The 20,993-nt window shown below is 33.7% G+C and overlaps 1 protein-coding gene across 15 annotated transcripts in view; it reads left to right on the forward strand.

Annotated features, from left to right (window-relative positions):
- NRXN2 (neurexin 2) overlaps positions 1 to 20,993 on the forward strand; it is a 973,084-nt gene that overhangs the window by 371,141 nt on the left and 580,950 nt on the right. For 7 of the 15 annotated variants that reach the window (XM_063438522.1, XM_063438529.1, XM_063438527.1 and 4 more), the window contains 2 exons: positions 8,354 to 8,655; positions 11,982 to 12,026. In XM_063438522.1, the coding sequence (XP_063294592.1) occupies positions 8,354 to 8,655; positions 11,982 to 12,026 (347 nt within the window). The remainder of the gene's footprint in view (positions 1 to 8,353; positions 8,656 to 11,981; positions 12,027 to 20,993) is intronic. The other 8 variants (XM_063438523.1, XM_063438530.1, XM_063438533.1 and 5 more) reach the window with 2 other exon arrangements.

Genomic DNA, 20,993 nt, shown 5'->3' on the forward strand with positions numbered 1-20,993 from the left:
TTTATATTTTTTCCCCAGAATTGCAAATTTGTCATATATTAAAATAAATTTTTTTTCTATATTTTCCATACAGTATCAATTATTTTTCCCACTGTCCCACTGCTCCATTAGGTTACTTGCAGGAAACGGCAAGAAAACTAATCCCCTAGACAGCTAACACATTAAAACTAAAATAATATATATGAAATGGGTTCACAGATCACTCTATATTTTCATTACAAACAATGTATGTATAGTTTGTAAAAGAGTTATCAAGCAATAATTATCAGTCAGATGTTGGGAACTCTAGTGCAAAACCATCTAGAGGCCCATAATTTCTCATCTTGGTTCTAAAACAATAAAATAATAAGTGAAAATAGTTGTATGATCATTCCATTACAAAATAATGAAAATCCAAATGGTACAAAATATGATCAATTTTAAAATCAATCCACTCATTTATAATTCTTGTAAAACTTATATTTTGAAACAGATTTAAATTTAAACAAAGTCCTAGTGCATCTATTTAACTTTTTTTTAAAGAAACGTATCACAGTAAATTGTAAATATTTCAGGAATTATTTAAATATTCAATAATTGAAAGAGTTGAAAAAGAATTCAAATTTGAAAATGTATTATTTAAAAAAGTCTACATAATTTTAGCTTTGTTGTTATGTAGCAAAACAGTGGGATTTAAAATGTCTTGTAGCTGATCATACCTTAGTACATGATCCTGATGATCCATTAGAAAGAGAATTACATTGAAGTTACATTAAGTATATAACACTGTGACCTTGAGAGCCTTCTTTATTGATCTAATCTTTCAAATACAACATAGCCACCTACAGAGTCATCCAGTGGCCAGGTACTTTGTGTAGTAAGATAAAGGCACATTAGTTGAATAATGGAAATAGTCCTTGAAATGTGCTCTTTCTTAAGAAACACTACAAGAGAAAATATCAGGGTGACTAGTTAAAGGGACACAACAGACTGCATTTGACTTTGTAATTGTAATGCACTTGATAGACAGAGCAGTAAAACAAATATGCAATAAATACAAATATAACTATGCTAAATAACATTTGACATTAGATCTCTTCAAAACAGGAAGAGACTATTTTTTTTAAAAACTATTTCTATAGCACTGCTAGGCTTATGCCATTAGCAGAGCATTATGAGCAGAGTAAATGAGATTTGGGGATTGGTAGTTCTACTGTCAACTCAACTGTGATACAGTTTAGCTACAGTTTCACAAAAGCCATTACACCATATACAGCATTATTTTTGATTGACAAGTGATGGAAACAAAGCTACCTGGAAAGGATAAGTAAGGGTGGGTTTATGAAATAAAACAAATTGTAAAACAACAACAATAATAATAATAATAATAATAATAAAATCAGATCCAACATAATAAATGTATTTAATTCACATCCTGTATCTTTTAAAAAGAGGACCGAAACAAATGAACAAATTATACTTCAATTAACATTGTTCTTAAATGAACAAAATAAATTAAACAATACATTTATTATAATATGCAGAAATATTATTATATGTTTTTGGTCATACAGAGTAATTAGATTACAGAAAGGGATATAAGTTTAAAAAAATGATATTGAAAAAAAAAACATTTAAACAAATTCTATAAGAACAATAATTTTTATTTAAAAAAAATCCAATAATGCAAACTATATAATGATTAAAAAAGGATCAAAAATATAAAAATACCTACAAATAAATAAAAAAAAATAGATGAAAAAAGAGGTAACATTATCAGAACAGTATGTAGATCAAACGTTTTGTCTAGACAAATGTTTTTACATAAGTAAATGTTTATTGTAGTATTTGAAAGTAGACCACAAAGACAGCGAAAAATAAACTTAAAAAATAAATAAAATAAAAATAAGCTCAAACAAGTTTTATTTTAATTAGTATATTATTTAAAGTGATTTATTTGTTATAACAAAGTGATTGCAAGTGAGATAAACATTTTATCTAACATGGTAACCACAGTTCTAACAGCTAGCCAATATAAATTATCTTCAACATAATTACACAGTTGTTTCTTAAAATACAGACATTACACTTAAAAAAAAAAAAAACACCATTACCAAAAATCAAGCAAATGTATTCTAGCTAACCTCTAAATTGACCATGCAGTTATATTGGCAGTAGAAGGAATTCTATGGCATATATTTTAAAATATATAAATTTTAATGATGGTCGGGTGCATACAATTTTGAATACATTTGCTGTGGATACGTTGGAGATACTAATTAGTTAAACTGCATTGTAATTAGCTAAAACAAAGCTGAAATGCTAAACTGTTATTATTTCTTTGAGCACAGAATGTTGTGGCTTTGAAACTATAATACATTTGCTAAACAAATCTTCAATAGCCTTTGTTAAAATCAAGTCACCAATAACTTGTGGTTGTAATTGGCTGACGAAATGTGTATAATTAGTGAAAATAAGTCAAGTAAATTTAGACGAGGCCACCTTTAGAAATTCTACCGCATGTTCAAAATCTTATATTTTTATTCCAACAATAAACCTTGAATCATAAAACAGATGGTACATAACATATAAATGACTGTCCTTCAAAATGGGTACAATTCAGAGTAATAACATTTTTCTGCAATCTAGGATCAATACAAGACCCCTATGTCTTACATTCGTGCATCAGTTCAGCATATAAACATCAAATAGTTGCAGGTTTAAAAAATAATTAGCAATTCAACAGTTATGTTAGAGAATACAAATTCTACAGCTCTGTAAACTGATTCATCTGATTTAGCATTGTTTTGTCTTAAAAGCTACTGTTTGAAGATATTTTTCATTGAGCTGAGATAATACTCAGTAATTCGTCCTTCCAGAATACAGTACATTATAAAAGAAGCTTTTATTTTTTATTTTTTTTTACAGAAGTAAGGTCTTGCCTAAAATACCTAAAAATAAATGTTTAGGATATTACAATTAAATATACAGTTGCTTTTTACAAAAGTTATTTTGTTCTGTTCTCAGTTGATGAATATTATAGTTTATCTATATCTGTTTGTCCAAACTGTCTGCTACAAACTAATTTAAAGTTAAGAGAAAAATAATAATAATAAGCACCTCTGCTTGTATTTAATGCAATTAAAGCTAGCCAATATGAACAATGAGACTGCAAAATAAAAACCAACATAGTCAACTAGGAAAAATAGTTAATTTGGAGAATTTCGAAAAACTCAGCCGATTAAAAGATAATAACATATTCTAGGCGTGGACAGTTTCTGAATTACTAATTCAGAGACACCTATCCTCAGATAAATGCTTAATCATTGCTGCTATTACCAATCAACTGTAGGGTTATATATATATAAATAACACTTTTAATAGAAAAACAAGAAGGGGAAATAAAAGGACAGACTTTTTGACTAGAGTTACTGCCAATTGTCTACTTTGTGACTCTTCTTTCTGAAGACCCTATAAGACCCATCCAGAATGTTAAACACATTGTTTCGGCCAATCTTCCTTTTAGCCATACTGTATTTAGCTTGACTGTATTCAGCCATCAATTGAGGCATGCAGAAGCAAAAGCCTGTTAACATTCTGTTAGCAAGTGTAAAACACAGTGTTCAATAGTCACACCAATTGCACAAACATAACTCTCAATTATGATACATTAACAATAAATTAAATAATGTAACCGGATTTTGAGTAATAGTGTATTAAGCTAGAAACAAAAACATTAATATCCACTATTATCTACTAAAATTACATATTCTTCTCAAGTTCTATCACTCTCAACTCTCTCTTTTATGCTTTGTTTAACACATACATAAACTCCACCAAGACTCCACCAAGACAAACTTACACATGCTGACTCACACAAAACGCACAACATGCACAACACGCACAACACACACACACACACTTGCTTGTTGCATGGCCATTTAGAAGTCTGCATGCTGCTCTTTAACATTGCGCCAGTTGTGAGTTTGTTACTGTTCATGCAATCATTTGTCACTGGCTTCTATATAATGTGCTGTTTTCCGCATCAACTGCTGACTCTTTCCTCTAGGTGGTAATTCACACATGCACACCCCGAGTGTACTGTGCGTGTCAGTGAGTCTGTCCTAAATAATACAATATATATTTATATTAACGTTTCTGGTTTTTCGCTTGTGCTGAGTGTGTGATGACATGTATCTTTTAGTCTGTGCTTCATTTTGTGTAATTTGCGCTGTGTGGCTATCTTTTCATTTTTATTAATTGTTCTTGTGTTCTGCTTTTGCACATGTGACTTAAATGTTAAGATTACAATGTCTGCTACTGTGTTTGTTTCTGTTTTCAAAAGTGTGTTTTAAAGCAAAATGTTGTTCTTAATGTAGAACACCATTGCCAACTGTGTTGCATGTACATATGTGTTATATTTCACTGCTGGACTGTTTTTTTGTTTGTCAGTGTGTTATGCCACTGAGAAAATGAATGCTTTATATGTTAGCATCAAATGCATTGTGTATTTCCATGCTGTGTTGGTGAGTGTATTACTGCAATGCTCTTGGCCATAGAACTGACAGTCTAAAATGTTCTATGGCAGACAAAGCCCAATTGCTTTCCAATTTTTATGTTGATGAGCTGACCTCTGATCTCATACTCTGGATAATTAATTCTGCAATGGCGTGCTAATTACGCCCCTGAGGCTGAGAATTAATAGCTAGAAAGTAGAATGGAAGGGAGATTGAGTGTCACTTATGCATGAACGATCTGGTGGCATGTGTGTGACTGCACATTCTTATTCTAGTTTAAAGTGTTATCATTTTGTGAAAGCTTTGGCTTCTTTGTTTATATACAAATTTAAATCATTGGGTGTTCTTTCCCCCATATTTACCTACACGTGATATTGTATGCATGTTGTTATCCCTTTACAGGACCATTTTGTTTTTATGTTGGGTTTGTCACTTTGGTGTGTTTGTCACTACAGTGTTTCCTTTGCTTTCTGTCACTGATGCATGGTTGGACCACTTGTTATTATTACAGTTTGGAAGACTTGTTTACATTGCACACTGCATAAAATAGAATGTGATCACTGTTGCTGTGTGTTACTGTACATGGATGCCTTTATTGTTTTTCTTGTTATGTGGTTTGTGGGCTTCTTTTATCTACAGTATGTATCAGTGAGTGGGTCTGTGATAATGTGTCATGTCTGTACACATCACTGTCTATGCTCCTAAGCTACCGTGCTTCTGTGTTTATACTATGTCTTAACATGTTGAATGTGGTGTGTGTGACACTACGTGTAACATTCAGCGTTTGTTTATTCATATATCAATTTGTGTGACAGTGAATGTCTCTGTGTGGGGGAAGAGTGCATTAATGAGATGTTTGTATCCTACTCTTTAAGTACTCACTATGTTATATAGTATGCTAACAGTTTAAATGAATGATCTAACGTATGTGTCGCGGTATGTTTGTTATCTGTGCTACCTGATTTGCCGCTGTATGTCTTTTTAATATTTAGTGTATGCTTGTGCATGTTTTTGTTTTATGCTTCCTAATATGTGCACCACTTTCTCTGTTTTTATGTTGATACAGTAAGTGCATGTTTGTGTGTTTCATCACACATGGACCTGTTTATAGTTAAGAAACTGAGTTTGTGTGTAAAGCAAAAGTGATCTAGGAACAAAGCTATTAAATGCAAGATTGCAAGATATGGGTCAGCTACCCAAGACCATCATTAGAATGATTTTGTCAAGCGGATAAATAGGATGCAGCAATATACTGACCATGAGGCAAGAACACACAGCACACGAGAGATGTTCTTCATACATATGTTGTCAGGGGCAGAAAATCAAAGGCTGAATTAAAGAGTAGAAATATGCAAGGATCAAAAAGAGATGTATTTTGGAAAGATTATATGGAGAAAAAATGTTAATGGGGACATACATATCATGTTGCATTTAAAAATAACACTGCAGGTATGTATTCAAGGACAGACAATAAAGGAACAATCCATTTTACAATGTTTATAGTGTGAATAAGTCAAGTACTGTAAATCTAAAAATATGATTTTAGAAAATGCAAGCAATGAGTAAAATAAAAAATACTTCTTCAATCCAAAAATTTGGATTTCCCTTACATAATAAAAAAAAAATACATATTCAAACAAGATCTTTGCAGAATTACTATGGATAAACTACACTTAATTGCATTAATATAAAATTGAACATACATGTCATGCCCTGGTTACTTGTCATATGTTATACTTCAGGGGTGCCCAAAAGTTAGATCCCCAGATGTTTTAACACTACAGCTCCCACAATGCTTTGTCATTATGAAGGCATTCCAAAGACATTCAAAGCATCATGGGGGTTATAGTTCTACAACATCTGGGGTTCTACATTTTGGACACCCTGGTATAGTTAATCCATTAATTGTAATGTTTTTTGAAAATCCACTGGGGTTTTGAATCATCTCTTGTCAAACCATATGCATTAGGCATCCCAGTGAATGTACTACTTTTAAAATGTTATTTTTAAAACCTGGTACCAAAAATAAATGACTTTGCATTTAAAATGATGGATAGTTTACAAAGATAGCTGAACTGATTGGTATATAAAAAAAGACATATAACAAGACCATTCAAGTGGTGGAAAGATGCTTACATTACATTGCTTTGTATTTTCTTTTGCCCACCTTTTCTGGCCTCTGGAGAGAAAATTTAATTAGCACACATTGCATAGTGATTGGCAGCACTAAAATCATTCTGTTGTATAAATGTAATTTACATCAGAGTGGATGGTCCTTAAAATGAGTCATATATCTCATTATGTAAACTGACTCTAAATCTTAAAAATAAAGACATTTTAATATACAACGTCATTACATTAATAAAGTAAAAATAAATAAATAAAAATAATTTGTCATCCTCTGCATGGTGCAGACATAAAACATGATGCACAGATCTTGTAACGCTACTACTGTGTTCATCGAATACACTATGACAGCTCTTTTTAGCACAGTTTTAAAAATGTTAATATTGTAATAAAAAAAAGTGAAATACAAGAGAGGCTTTGTTCTTTACATGCAGATACGATAATGCATTAAGGGAATGCCCCAAGCACTATAACCACAACAGCCCACTGTAATGGTTATAGTGTCAGGAGTAAGTAAGTAAGCCCTACCAGGGTAAGAAGTCAACAGTTTGAGAACTAACCTGATGTCTGCCAATCACCTGCTGCCACCTCCTCTCTATCCAGAAGTTCACTGCACTGAGCCAAGATTGGCATTGCACGGCCTAGCTTATTGGCTGAGAGCTGTCAACTGACTTCAATGAGCAAAGACTTGCACTGCATGGCCTTCCATCTAAAGAGGAAGAGGTGCATTGAACCCTTTGGTAAGTTGTCAAAGAATTCTCAAATGGCTTGACTACTTACTCTTGGTGGGCACAAGACACACTCCCTGGACCATAACCACAATAGCACGTTTTAGTGGTTATGGTCCTTTGAGCATTCCTTTAACTGAACAAATACATGTATGCTAAGTGTACACAAAAACACAAGTGAAGTACATGTTAGCCATTTTTGGGGTACTTCAATTAACATTTGAATGATGATCAGTATAAAAGATAATATACTTAAATTATAAAACATATATACATCAATTTAAAGATGCCATTGGGACATTCAAAACATGCATACTGATATGCATTCAAAGCGTTTAACTAAATATATGTATGAGATCAGGGGATCCCACTGCATAACGTGTTAAATGAAAGTATGTCAACAGATGCTCTCTTATCCCATTACATACATTTCCATAATTTGGCAATGGGTGCTATCTTCTCATCTTTGGATAAACTAAGTGGGGGTGTACCTGGAAAATGAGTACTGTAGGAAATGTAAGGGTTGGTTGCCTTATGGAATCCAGATATATTTTCAACCCAAACAGTTCTCGATAGTGTATTGACTATAAATGATCAGCAATGTTTAATGATCTACTTTTGATTTTATGTAATATTATTTTTGTCTGTCATCTGCTCTTTTTTCTGAACATATATTTTTTTCGTTAATTGGTGCAGAAAATATAACTATGTTTTCCCCTCTTGCTTGCTCCTCCCAACTTTTGACTCTCAATCTCTTGACTACTCTCAATATGTAACTAATTACTGTGCGTGCTTCATCTTCATCTTCTTCCTTCACCATTCTTCTATTTCTTTTTTACTTTTACTTATTGACACATCTTCTTGTTTCTTTCTTCAATGTTTTTTTTTCACTATGATTATTTGTTTTATAATAAATATTGTGCTTTAGTTTTCTGTATTTTTCTCTTGCACCTCTCTCTCTCACATTTACTGTCTCCGCCTCCCACTTTTCGTAAATCCCAGGGAAGGAAGAATACGCGGCAACATTCAGAGGGAATGAGTTCTTCTGCTATGACCTGTCCCACAGCCCCATCCAAAGCAGTGCAGATGAAATAACCCTCTCCTTCCGAACTCTCCAACGTAATGGACTAATGCTCCATACAGGGAAATCAGCAGACTACGTGAACCTTTCATTAAAGAGCGGCGCGGTGTGGTTAGTCATCAACCTGGGATCAGGGGCTTTCGAGGCTCTGGTGGAACCTGTCAATGGCAAGTTCAACGACAACAGCTGGCATGACGTCAGAGTCACCAGGAACCTACGGCAGGTAGGTGTCATTCATCACTCCTCTATGGGTTTTAGGGCTGCATCCATGGAATTTCACCAGTTTTTTTGCTACTTCGATCCATTACTTGTAGTTCAAAACACTGCCCACAACAGCCGTGTTCTGCAGGAAGTTTTATACATATTGATGGCCCAGGTGGCGATAAGTTTAGGTTGCAGCAGGTTTTGTTTTATTAAGTTTTCATGCCCTTCACACCATTGGCAATCTATTTAGTACATGTTATCATATTTAAATTATTATTTGTTTTGATGACAAACTTGTATTATTTTAATCCATGGCTCTATGTATGTTTGGTCTACAGACTGAATTATGTACATGAGCCTTAGTTTATTAATTTGAAACAATTTTAAATGAATTTCCTGATGGGAAATAACAACATATTTTTAAGCAAAAATGAAGTGTTTTGTGTCATATGCCCATGGCCTGTAAGTTAGTTTTCCAAATTTAAAAATTGTCGAAATACATATTCAAATGATTAAATAGGCACATGCTTTACTAACATGCCACTTTTATGAATTGTTTTAAAAAGCTGTTAGATCTAAGACTTTTGTCCTACACAATAACAGTCCAGAGGTGCAACAGCACAGTACATAATGTTACCCCTTATAACAGAACTATATAATAAAACTGGAAATTAAATGATTTTGTCTGTAACCATCATGGTGTAAAACTTTCATTTCTCGTCATTAATATTCTTTCTACACTGTCCATCATATATAAAATACGCCTTATTGAAAAGGAAGCACATGTGCTCACGTGTTTTGACATCCCATATATTCATAACCTTTACTATCTAAAGTGTTATAAAGCATTTTTAATGCAGAGATAGATTTTCTATTTCATCAAAGCAGTCAAGTTGATTTATTCACTAAAGAACTGCTATGAATTTCAGCATTTATACCAAAATATATATTTTGGATAATTCTCTAATATTCCATCCCAGCTATGGTCCCAATCAAATTCTTTTGAATATTCTATCTACATAAGCCACCATTAAGGTGTATGGGATCTTTATGTAGGTAGGCCTATATTGGAGGTTGAACTCACAGTTCATGTTTAGCGAGTATATCCCTAAATACCTCTATCTTGCCAATAGAACTAGATATGATTTTTGTACTAGGTAAATCCCAGAGATACCTGTTTGTTGGCAGTTTCTGCATCTGTGATGTAATTCCATGGGTAGCAATGTATGCATCTCTATTTGTATAGGACAGTCAGTAAACTATGCATCTAAGTGCTAAGAACATAGATGGCATAAACCACAGTTCTGCACTTATGCCAATTATACCCAAGTATTCGGGACAAATCCAACTATAAATGCAGTCTATATGTAGTAATAAGGTCCCTAGAAATAGCGGAAAATGGACTGGTCCTTCGTTTAAAATAATTCCAGGTTGCTCTGGCAATGTTGGCAACACAATAGTAAAATATTTAATTAGCTTAAAATGCTAGAGGTTGTATTTTTGAGTATCAGTACCATGGTTGGTCTTTTTTATTAGTTAATAAAATGTGGCAGCTTTTTGCACTCTATTAATCATTGTTTTGTCTGAAGTTGTATTCTTCTTAGAGTAAATGAAATAAAAACAATGTGTAGCTATCTCATGTATATTCCAGAGCCCGAGCCCATGGCCTAGCTTTCTAAGTTCAGCAGCAGATATGTCAGTGTTTCTCTTTTTATCCAAAACCAGTTATAGATTCTGTTTACCCTACCATTATACACATATACAGAGAGAATCAAGCTTTTATTTTGATTTATCTAAACAAGAAAAACAGTGATACAATACCATTTATCCTTTACCCATTTCAAATTGGAAATTTCCTTATTTTCTGTCTGTCTGTCCATCTGCTTGTCTGCCTATGTCTCTCTGCTTTAAATTATATCTATCTATCTATCTCTCTATCTATCTATCGATCTATCTATCTATCTCTCTATCTATCTATCTGTCTGTCTATCAATCTCTCTCTCTATCTATCTATCTCTCTATCTATCTATCTATCTATCTATCTATCTATCTATCAATCTCTCTATCCATCTATCTGTCTGTCTGTCTATCTCTCTATCTATCTCTCTATCTATCTGTCTATCTATATCTCTCTATCTATCGATCTCGCTATCTATCTATCGATCTCGCTATCTATCTATCTATCTATCTATCTATCTATCTATCTATCTATCTATCTATCTCTCTAATCTTTACTTCTTTTCCCATCTATTTTCAGTATTCACTCCTTTTCTCTTTGTACATGTTCTAAAACTTTTTATGAATCTAAAAGTAATTTTTTCTACTAATATCTTAAACAAATATTTGTTTTAGAACATTGTGATTTCCCGTGTCACGTTTCATACCATCATGATTTATGAATACATACATATATATGGAATATTAATCATATTTCTCTTTCAATACAATGTTTTTCTTTGAAATTATTATATTTATTGCTGTAAAGTGAATTTAAAACTTTAAGTTTCCATAGGTTTCAAAGCAACACATTTTGTAGCCAACATATTAACCTTTGCTGATTATAGTCATTTTAATTGACATGACCAGAATACGCCTTATTTTATGTTGACATTTTGGATCTTTTATATATTCTTTTTTAATTACGCTAAATGTCAAACCCTTGAGAAAGACATACATCAATCCCAACCAAGCTTTAGTTACAAAGAAATCCAATTGCTATTTGTTTTTTTTTTGCAGTTTGCATCATACTACAATATCCCTGTTATCTATTTTTTTATGTCAACATATTTTTGGTCTTGAGAGATGTTTTCGTGCTACCTAAATAGCCTGTATATCTTAGAACTCTATTGCAGCCATTGATATAGAATAGCTCCCGGCTCAATGCAACCTTCTTTCATGACAGCACTGGTTTCCCTTTCATTTAGATTTTAGTGTAAATGAATACTCTGATAATTCCACTGTTTCATGTTCTAAAAAAGAATTTACATAGCAAAGACTCCCCTGTTTTCTTTTATATCTATCGTCCTTTCCCTTTCTTTATCTCTCCCTCCTCTACCTCTATCTCCCTGTCTCCGACACTAAATACCTATCCCGCTTTCCTTCATACCTTTCCCTGTCTTTTTTTCTTCTATCTTTACCCCACTACTAACTGTTTTTATCTTCACCAGCTGGAAAATAGAATCACCCTTACAGTTTTCTAATATGAATCTGCATTTGGGTAAAAGAGGGGAGGGTGTATTTGACATGGAGGATAAAAGTAGGAAATCTCTCCTTACTCCACCCCACTTGTGTTATATCTTCTGTTTTTTTTGTTTTTTTTTATTCTCTTTCCACATGGTGTTAAAGCATGCAGGCATCGGACATGCTCTGGTAAACAAACTCCATTACCTGGTAGATATCACTCCAATTGTACCCCTGGGGTTTATTCCAGCTCCTGTCTTCTGTTCCGTTCACAGCTCAAAAACCAAAAAAGTCCCTCAACCACTCTACCTTTTCACCTCCTACCCTCAAATTCTACCCTTTAAATATATTCACCTTTACCTTTCTAAAAAAAAATCTTCTCATACTGTTTTGTTTAACATTTAGATATGTCCATGTTTTCACTTTTATATTATTAACTTTATTTTTATTTCAACATTTTTTATAGCTTTTTTTTTTATGAATGTTTGAGATTATCATTTGTTGGCCTTCTTTTTAAATAAAATCTCATATTCCTAGTTTAGTTCTATATATTTAGATAAATGATCTCAGAAGTATGTGGTATGTTCAAACATATCATAGGCTATATAATACATACTTCTCATGCAAGTATATGCCATGAGTTTAGCATGAGCAGATGTTGAGTGCATTGGAGAGTATTGCCATATTATGCATCACTTACATTTCTGTGTTTTATTGTAAAGCAGGGTTGAAGGTTTGAAAGGATTTAACCTTGAGAAAGTCATGTTGTTATTTTAGAAATGGGAATACATTTAAAAATCATTTATTCCCAAACCCCTAAACAATTCCTATTTTACTACTTGTATTCTGTATGTTACTGTTTTTGGATATATTATATGCTCTTGTAAGTACATGTCCTGGCTGTAAGTACATGTAAGTACATGTCCTGGCTATTTTCTTCTAGTGACCACCATTGGTGTCGGTGAATGATGGTAACCTACTGGTCATTGCATGCATTAAGCAGCGAAAACAGTGTAGCTAAACGGTGACACCCTGTGTTCCATGTGTTTGTTGCAGGCATAGTGCATCTAGTAATGCATCGCAAATCATGATTACATGTAGTATATTGATGCTACATATACTTTATTGAAATTTCATGTTGGTAGCTTGGTCTAATAGTGACACCTAGAGGCCACTTTTGGAATGTCATGTTTGTTATAGGTTTATAGTTTTATAAAGCAAAGATACATCTAGAATGTTTATGCTTTTTAACAAATTTTCTGTGGTCCTGTGGTTATATAATAATTGATGTGTAGTGTCACCGTTACCTTTGGATATTATATTTCATCTCATGTGGTCTTTGTTTAACAATCTGGGCCATTAGTGCTCTTCACTTTCACTACTCTCTATTATACCTGATATGTGTATATATACATGATAGTTTAACGTACCAATTCGGAGATGGACTGTGGCTATTAGGTGAGGTGTCTTGCAAGGTGATAGCTTATCATTCTGTGGTCATGTGATGCATTAAAAGTTGAATTGTCATACTTCAGCAGCACTTTAGCAGAGGAATTGCAATGATTGTATTTCATTTTCTCCAAAACTGGCCTGTATGTTTGAATACTATCTTTTATTTTTTTTAATGTTGTCATTCATTTTCTTTTTGTTTTGTTTTATATAGAAATGCATGTAGTTTTTGTTTCTGTTGTCCTCTCCGATTTACAACCTTATCTAAACCTCTTCCCTAGCTCTCTGAATCTCTCAATAATCTCACTTACTCATGGACATAATATCCCAGCATTACACACTGCTTTCTGTACTTCTGGTTGGGCTGAGGTTGGAGGGTGGGGTCTCTCATGGCAGCCTTTGGTGTAGGTTGTGGGATTAGGCTGTAGGGTGAGCACAAACATGCAACAAATATACCTATATAGAAACCATTACTTTTTCCACCATAACCTCAACCCTGTTTTTGTCATATATATTGTTACTCTCCCTCCCACTAACACTCAAACCTAATTACCCATCCTATGCTCTTCCTTGCCCTCTCTTGCTGTTTTTCAGTAGTTCACACAGAATTCCTTATTTGGCTGCCATTATAGATCACCCCTCCTCAGACTATGCATGCGGTGGGGGGGAGGGGCTTTAACAAGGCATGTTCTAATTCAATCCATTTCCTTTACATTAACTACGTCTCCTTCCCTCACTAACATGGCCTTTGTCTTTCTAACTGTTTCTCTTTAACACCTTCTTACATAAGTCTATTAATTTATAGAGGCAAACACACAAAGACCGCTAAGACAAAAAGAGCAAATTTTACCTCTTTTATTTCTCTTCTAAATGGCTCTCTGTTTCTTTATTTTATCTTATTTACTTATTATTGGTTTTCCTAGTTTAATACATTGTTTTTTTCTTTCTACTACACCCATAGTTCTAGCTTTACTTAGCTCTCCCGGTATCCCTTCTACCTGTTTATCAGAACCATTTTAAATATTAAATACTTCACTTTTATTCTCTGTCTCCTTATCTCACAAACTTTGTTTGCTTCTTTCACTTCTATTTTCTCACTTGCCCCTTTGCACTGGGCTGATCTATTTCATCAAGCATGGGGCTTAAGCATGCAAAGGATGGACCTACCCTTCCACCATTAACCTCATTAACCGCATGCCAGACTGTTTAATTCCTTCTTGGCCAGAGATTGTTATACCTCTCTGCCCATGGAGGGATTAACTGCATGACCCTACTCCCCCTCCTGCATGTCCCCTCTCTTGTGATCTGTGACATGTTTAACTTGAGGTTTGATTACTAATAAACGGAAATCTAATTAATGACTTGTTTACTAATCAACATTTTTGTGTCTGGTCTGTTCCTCTGAGGGGGTCCACTAACTTCTCACTAATACTATACATCTCTCCCTGTACCTTCCCTAACTATCACCCTTGCCCCTTTACCGCAAAGCTTCTCCCCTTTCCTAATTCTAACCTTTAACCTTAATCCTTTCCAATTGTGGGGAGACTTTGGAAGAACACTGTGCTGGTGTATAAAATGGGTCATCGTTAAATTATTTAAACACTTAGCAGGCATGCAATTATGGGGCTTAGTCATTGCAATGCCAAAACAATGGCTAGTATATTATTTTAGTTTACTGGGTGCTTCTCATGTATATTCTATATGTACAGCAAGTCTATGCAACAATAACTCGATAGCTACAATCTAAATTATTATTTGTTCAGTTTTTTTCACCCATAAATTGTATTTATAATTCAATATAACCCAATTTATACCATACAACAACAAATTTAGTTTCTTTTTTTTTTCTTTTTTTTTAACAGTTTTTAATGTAGTAATGTAGCATTCTATGCATATTTTTTGCAATCTAAATAAGAATGGTTTGGGGTTTACATTATTCATATGAAACATACAATCTAAATATTGTTACTTGCATGTGCCGTTGGTTTTCCTATAAGAAGTACCAGTTTTGTAGTAGTATTTATTATAGCTAAAGGTTATCATTTAAACACAATCTCCTAGCAAAGACACAGTTACCAAGAGCACAGTGTAGAACATTGAGACCACAAACAATTTTACCTTGTTATGCTATTAAATGTTCTTCCACAACAACGAATTGAGAGCACATCATGAATGGATTTGTCGGTTGCTGTTTTTTGTTAACTCGGATTATTGGCGTGTGAGAGGTGAAATCCCATTGTTTAGCAGAATGAATACATTTCCCCTCCAAGGGAGGAGGCTATGCAGTGCTTGTGGGGGGCACTTTACTCTACCCCTTCTTTATAGTCCTCTAGTTTAGAGAGCAACACAAAATAATAAAAAAAAGTTGCTGAATGAGCATACAATTGATATACTGATCTGGTCCTGCTTGCTCTTGCTAAATATCAGCTAGCACGTCACCTGCTGGTATTCCAGATTCTAATGATAACAGACTTACCTGTCTCAGCTGTGACTGATAGTATTGTCTTTTTGTAGAAACATAGAATTTGACAGCAGATAAAGACTGCATTGTCTGTCCACTTTGCCCTGTTCTAACCTACTTTGAAACCTCAGCCCTCACTGTATAAATAGCTGTCTTTTATATTTACGATGGTGCACAGAGACAAATAATCTTTGAATGCCCTTGCTGTATTAACCTGTACTATTTTTGTGCATGCCTTTTAGCGTTAAGAGCACTTTGTTATATAAGAGAATTGTTTGTCATGCGTGGAATTCAGTCATAAAAGCTAAAAATAATAGTACGTTTATATTTTAAACAAGGTGAAAGTTTATTTTTACTTTTTGAAATATTATTAAAATAAATACCAAGTTAACTATAGTCTTTCAAATATTAACATATATTCACAGATTCTTGGTTAAGGTATAGTATAGGTTAGATCCAACAGGATACCACCAAGTTAAGACATAGTATGCTAAGTACCACTGGGCTAATACTGTTTAAGAAATGGTATGGGTCAATAACATCAAGGTGACATAGAGTCCAGGCACAATTTTTGTTCATACCAAAAAATTCAACAAAACATAAAGTTACAATATATTTTAGGTCAGAAGAATAAAGCTAAGACATGTCATATAAGTCATTATCATGTTATTGTTTGTTTAAAGTATAGTATGGATCATTAGTGTCTGGTAAGGAAGATAGAGGTTATTATAGTTATTGTTGGGTTAAAGCACAGTGCTATGGATCAGTACCATCTGATTAGGTTAGATATAGGTTAGTATCATTGGGTTAAAGTTTAGGATGGATCAATATCATCCAGTTACAGCAGGTAACAGTAAGTGTTAATGGGATAACATCTGATATAGGCCACAACCCTATTTTGCACACAATAAAAAGAAGGACTGTACTCATAGCTCCCACATAGTACCCTTAATAAGAGGGAAAGTTGGTGCTCCCAATCTAACCTGCCACAATAGGAGGGGTGGTTGGTGCTCCTGAATAAGTAAGTTACGTATCCTCTGAACTCAGTTATTTACAGTAAATGATCCAAACAATCACACTTTTTTTTCTAAAGGTATATCATTTTAATGGTAACCAGAAACCACAAATTACATTTTACCCTGTGATGACCTTTGTCATTATGTAGCTCTTGTAGGAAGATGAATTATTGTTAACTTAGTATTAGTGACATCATACCGTGCTGCATTTACCTCTTAATAATGTATATATAGATATGTGTACATATGTGTTCTGGACCAATAAACAAATGCCCATCACTGGTAATTAGTAAAAAGTTTATATGAATCTTTATATTATCAATTTATCATCCCACAGACCTGCACATGTATATCAAATATAAATAACAGATATTTTGTGCCAGTTCAACAATCAAATACCACAAATATGAATATTTATCATAAAATACTGGTGTGTTCTGAAATGAAATTATTATTGAAGTGTTCTCAGGCACATCCAAGTTATGTATTTAGCTATATGTTCCATAAATCGTTTAATGGTCACATAGAGAACTATTTTGTCAAGAAGGAACAAAGACAAACACATACATGCAAATGTATAGGTACTTGCAGACAGTAAATTAACAAACCCACTAAATGTAACACATAAGAAACCAATTATCAAAAGAAACACATCTGCTGATCATCACATTCATGCAAGTTGTGTGTTTGTTGTGTGAGTTCTTTGCTCAACAGTACTCACATTTTGTAATCACAAGTAGTTTTATTTGTGTTAGCTAAGAATAAATTGTCAAGGATTTTATGGTATGAGCACGTCTGCTTTCTCTATGTGAATCATAAGTGGGAGTCTGCACAATGTTTAGAGCAATATATTGCTGGGCAGTTTTAAACTTTGGAATAAGGACATTAAAGGAACACTATAGTCACCTAAATTATTTTAGCTAAATAAAGCAGTTTTAGTTTATAGATCATTCCCCTGCAATTTCACTGCTCAATTCACTGCCATTTAGGAGTTAAATCACTTTGTTTCTGTTTATGCAGCCCTAGCCACACCTCCCCTGGCTATGATTGACAGAGCCTGCATGAAAAAAAAACTGGTTTCACTTTCAAACAGATGTAATTTACCTTAAATAATTGTATCCCAATCTCTAAATTGAACTTTAACCCCTTAAGGACCAAACTTCTGGAATAAAAGGGAATCATGACATGTCACACATGTCATGTGTCCTTAAGGGGTTAATCACATACAGGAGGCTCTTGCAGGGTCTAGCAAGCTATTAACATAGAGGATAAGAAAATCTTAATTAAACAGAACTTGCAATAAAGAAAGCCTAAATAGGGCTCTCTTTACAGGAAGTGTTTATGGAAGGCTGTGCAAGTCACATACAGGGAGGTGTGACTAGGGTTCATAAACAAAGGGATTTAACTCCTGAATGGCAGAGGATTGAGCAGTGAGGCTGCAGGGGCATGTTCCATACACCAACACTGCTTCATTAAGCTAAAGTTGTTCAGGTGACTATAGTGTCCCTTTAACTCCACTAAATGTAAATGTGCACATTGGAAGTGTTTATAGTGCCCTTGTGGAGGAGTATAATTTACAGTACAATGAGTGATCTATATTATTTATTGACGTATACATTGGTGGTGTAAATTGCACTTATTGCTACACTATATGGCGTCTTTTAAAGGAACATATCCCTTGTTTTGTTTTTTTCTTTTTATTAACATAGAGGATAAGAAAATCTTAATTAAACAGAACTTGCAATAAAGAAAGCCTAAATAGGGCTCTCTTTACAGGAAGTGTTTATGGAAGGCTGTGCAAGTCACATACAGGGAGGTGTGACTAGGGTTCATAAACAAAGGGATTTAACTCCTGAATGGCAGAGGATTGAGCAGTGAGGCTGCAGGGGCATGTTCTATACACCAAAACTGCTTCATTAAGCTAAAGTTGTTCAGGTGACTATAGTGTCCCTTTAACTCCACTAAATGTGGTGTAAATTGCACTTATTGCTACACTATATGGCGTCTTTTAACCCCTTAAGTCCGCCGGGCGTATATTTACGTCCTTTTAAAAGCGGCTCTAAACGCCGCAGGACGTAAATATACGCCCGCCGTTTTTTTTTAACTTACCCGGTCGCCGGTGGTCCCACGCCGGCGATCGCGGTTGGGGGGACTCCCAGGGAGCCCCCCCGCGGCAGATCTGCCTCCTCCGGTCCCTCCCGGTCATGTGAGAGTGAGGTCCTTGCGAGGACCTCACAATCACATGGCCGGTATAGCTGGCTCAGGCATTGCCAGCAGGGGGACCAACTGTAATGACAGTTGGTCCCCCTGCTGGCTGAAAATAAAATAAAATAAAGTTAAAAGTGTAAAAAAAAAATATATATATATACTTAGATCATATATATATATTATATATATATGATCTAAGTATATATATACACATATACACACATACACATACACCGTCTAGGTGTATTTTAATATTAATATATATATATAATTATATATATATATTAATATCAAATTACACGTAGACTGATACTGATTAAATATATATATAATTATTGTTATATATATATTTATAAATAATATAAAAAAAATATGTAAATACGTTAAAAAATTAAATAAAAAAAATAATTAAAAATAAAATATTAAAAAATATATAGATGTGTTTTATTTCGTTCTAACTGTATTGTGATATTAATATATATATTTATATCAAAATACACGTAGAACGAAATAATATATATATCTATATACATAAATATATACGTATATATCACTATATATATACCTATATATAAATAAAAATATTTTAAAAAAATATATATATATATATACGTATATATACACATATGTATATATATACATATATTAATTCTACACATATATTTATGTAATAATTTTACATAATTAGGTATCCTAATTAATTACAATTAGCGGGACCTGCCTGACAACCCATGCCGAAAGTATAAGGAATAATTTGCTAGCACTATATTTAACCCTATAACTTTCCAAGACACCATAAAACCTGTACATGGGGGGTACTGTTTTACTCGGGAGACTTCGCTGAACACAAATATTAGTGTTTCAAAACAGTACAATGTATTACAACGATGATATCGCCAGTAAAAGTGAAGTTTTTTGCATTTTTCACGCACAAACAGCACTTACACGGACGATATTATTGCTGCAATACTTTTTACTGTTTTGAAACACAAATATTTGTGTTCAGCGAAGTCTCCCGAGTACAACAGTACCCCTCATGTACAGGTTTTATGGTGTTTTCAAAAATTACAGCGTCAAATATAAGGCTTGTGTTTCATTTTTTTCACATTAAAATTCGCCAGATTGCTTACGTTGCCTTTATGACCCTATGGTAGCCCAAGAATGAAGATTACCCCTATGATGACATACTATTTGCAATAGTAGACAACCCACGGTATTGCAAATGGGGTATGTCCAGTCTTTTTTAGTAGCCACTTAGTCACAAACACTGGCCAAAATTGGCTTTTTTTGCATTTTTCACACACAAACAAATACTAACGCTAACTTTGGCCAGTGTTTGTGACCAAATGGCTACTAAAAAAGACTGGACATACCCCATTTGCAATACCTTGGGTCGTCTACTATTGCAAATGGTATGCCATTATGGGTGTAAATTTATTTCCTGGGCTACTATACAGTCTCAAAGGCAACGTAACCAATCTGACAAATTTCAATTTCAAATGTAACACGCTATATTTGACCCTGTAACTTCCCAAAACACCATAAAACCTGTACATAGGGGGTACTGTTTTACACGTGAGACTTTGCTGAATACAAATATGTGTATTTTATTGCAGTAAAAGCAAACAGTATTATGACATTGACAGTTAAAATGTCATGTAGAACTAAAAAAATAAAAAAAAATCTTATTTTCTCCCATGTTTTTCATATTAAATTATGTTTCATAGCTAAATATTTGATATTAAATGAAAGCCCTGTTTCCCCTGAATAAAATGATATATAATAAGGGGGGGTGCATTTAATATGAAAGAGGTGAATTACGGTTGACAGACATATAGCGCAAATGCCAGGTTTTGTTTACATTTTGTTTCGTTCACAACTTGTACATTTGGCTGCGGTGTTAAGGGGTTAAAGGAACATATCCCTTGTTTTGTTTTTTTTAATTAAAGCAATAGTTTTTATACTCTGGACTCTCTATGTTGACTTCCTTCAGTAAATGATGCCGTTGTGCACTCCAGCAATTCAAATGTCCCTGCTCTTCTT

The sequence above is a fragment of the Pelobates fuscus genome, chromosome 12 (assembly GCF_036172605.1).
Source record: "Pelobates fuscus isolate aPelFus1 chromosome 12, aPelFus1.pri, whole genome shotgun sequence".
NCBI classification, from domain to species: domain Eukaryota; kingdom Metazoa; phylum Chordata; class Amphibia; order Anura; family Pelobatidae; genus Pelobates; species Pelobates fuscus.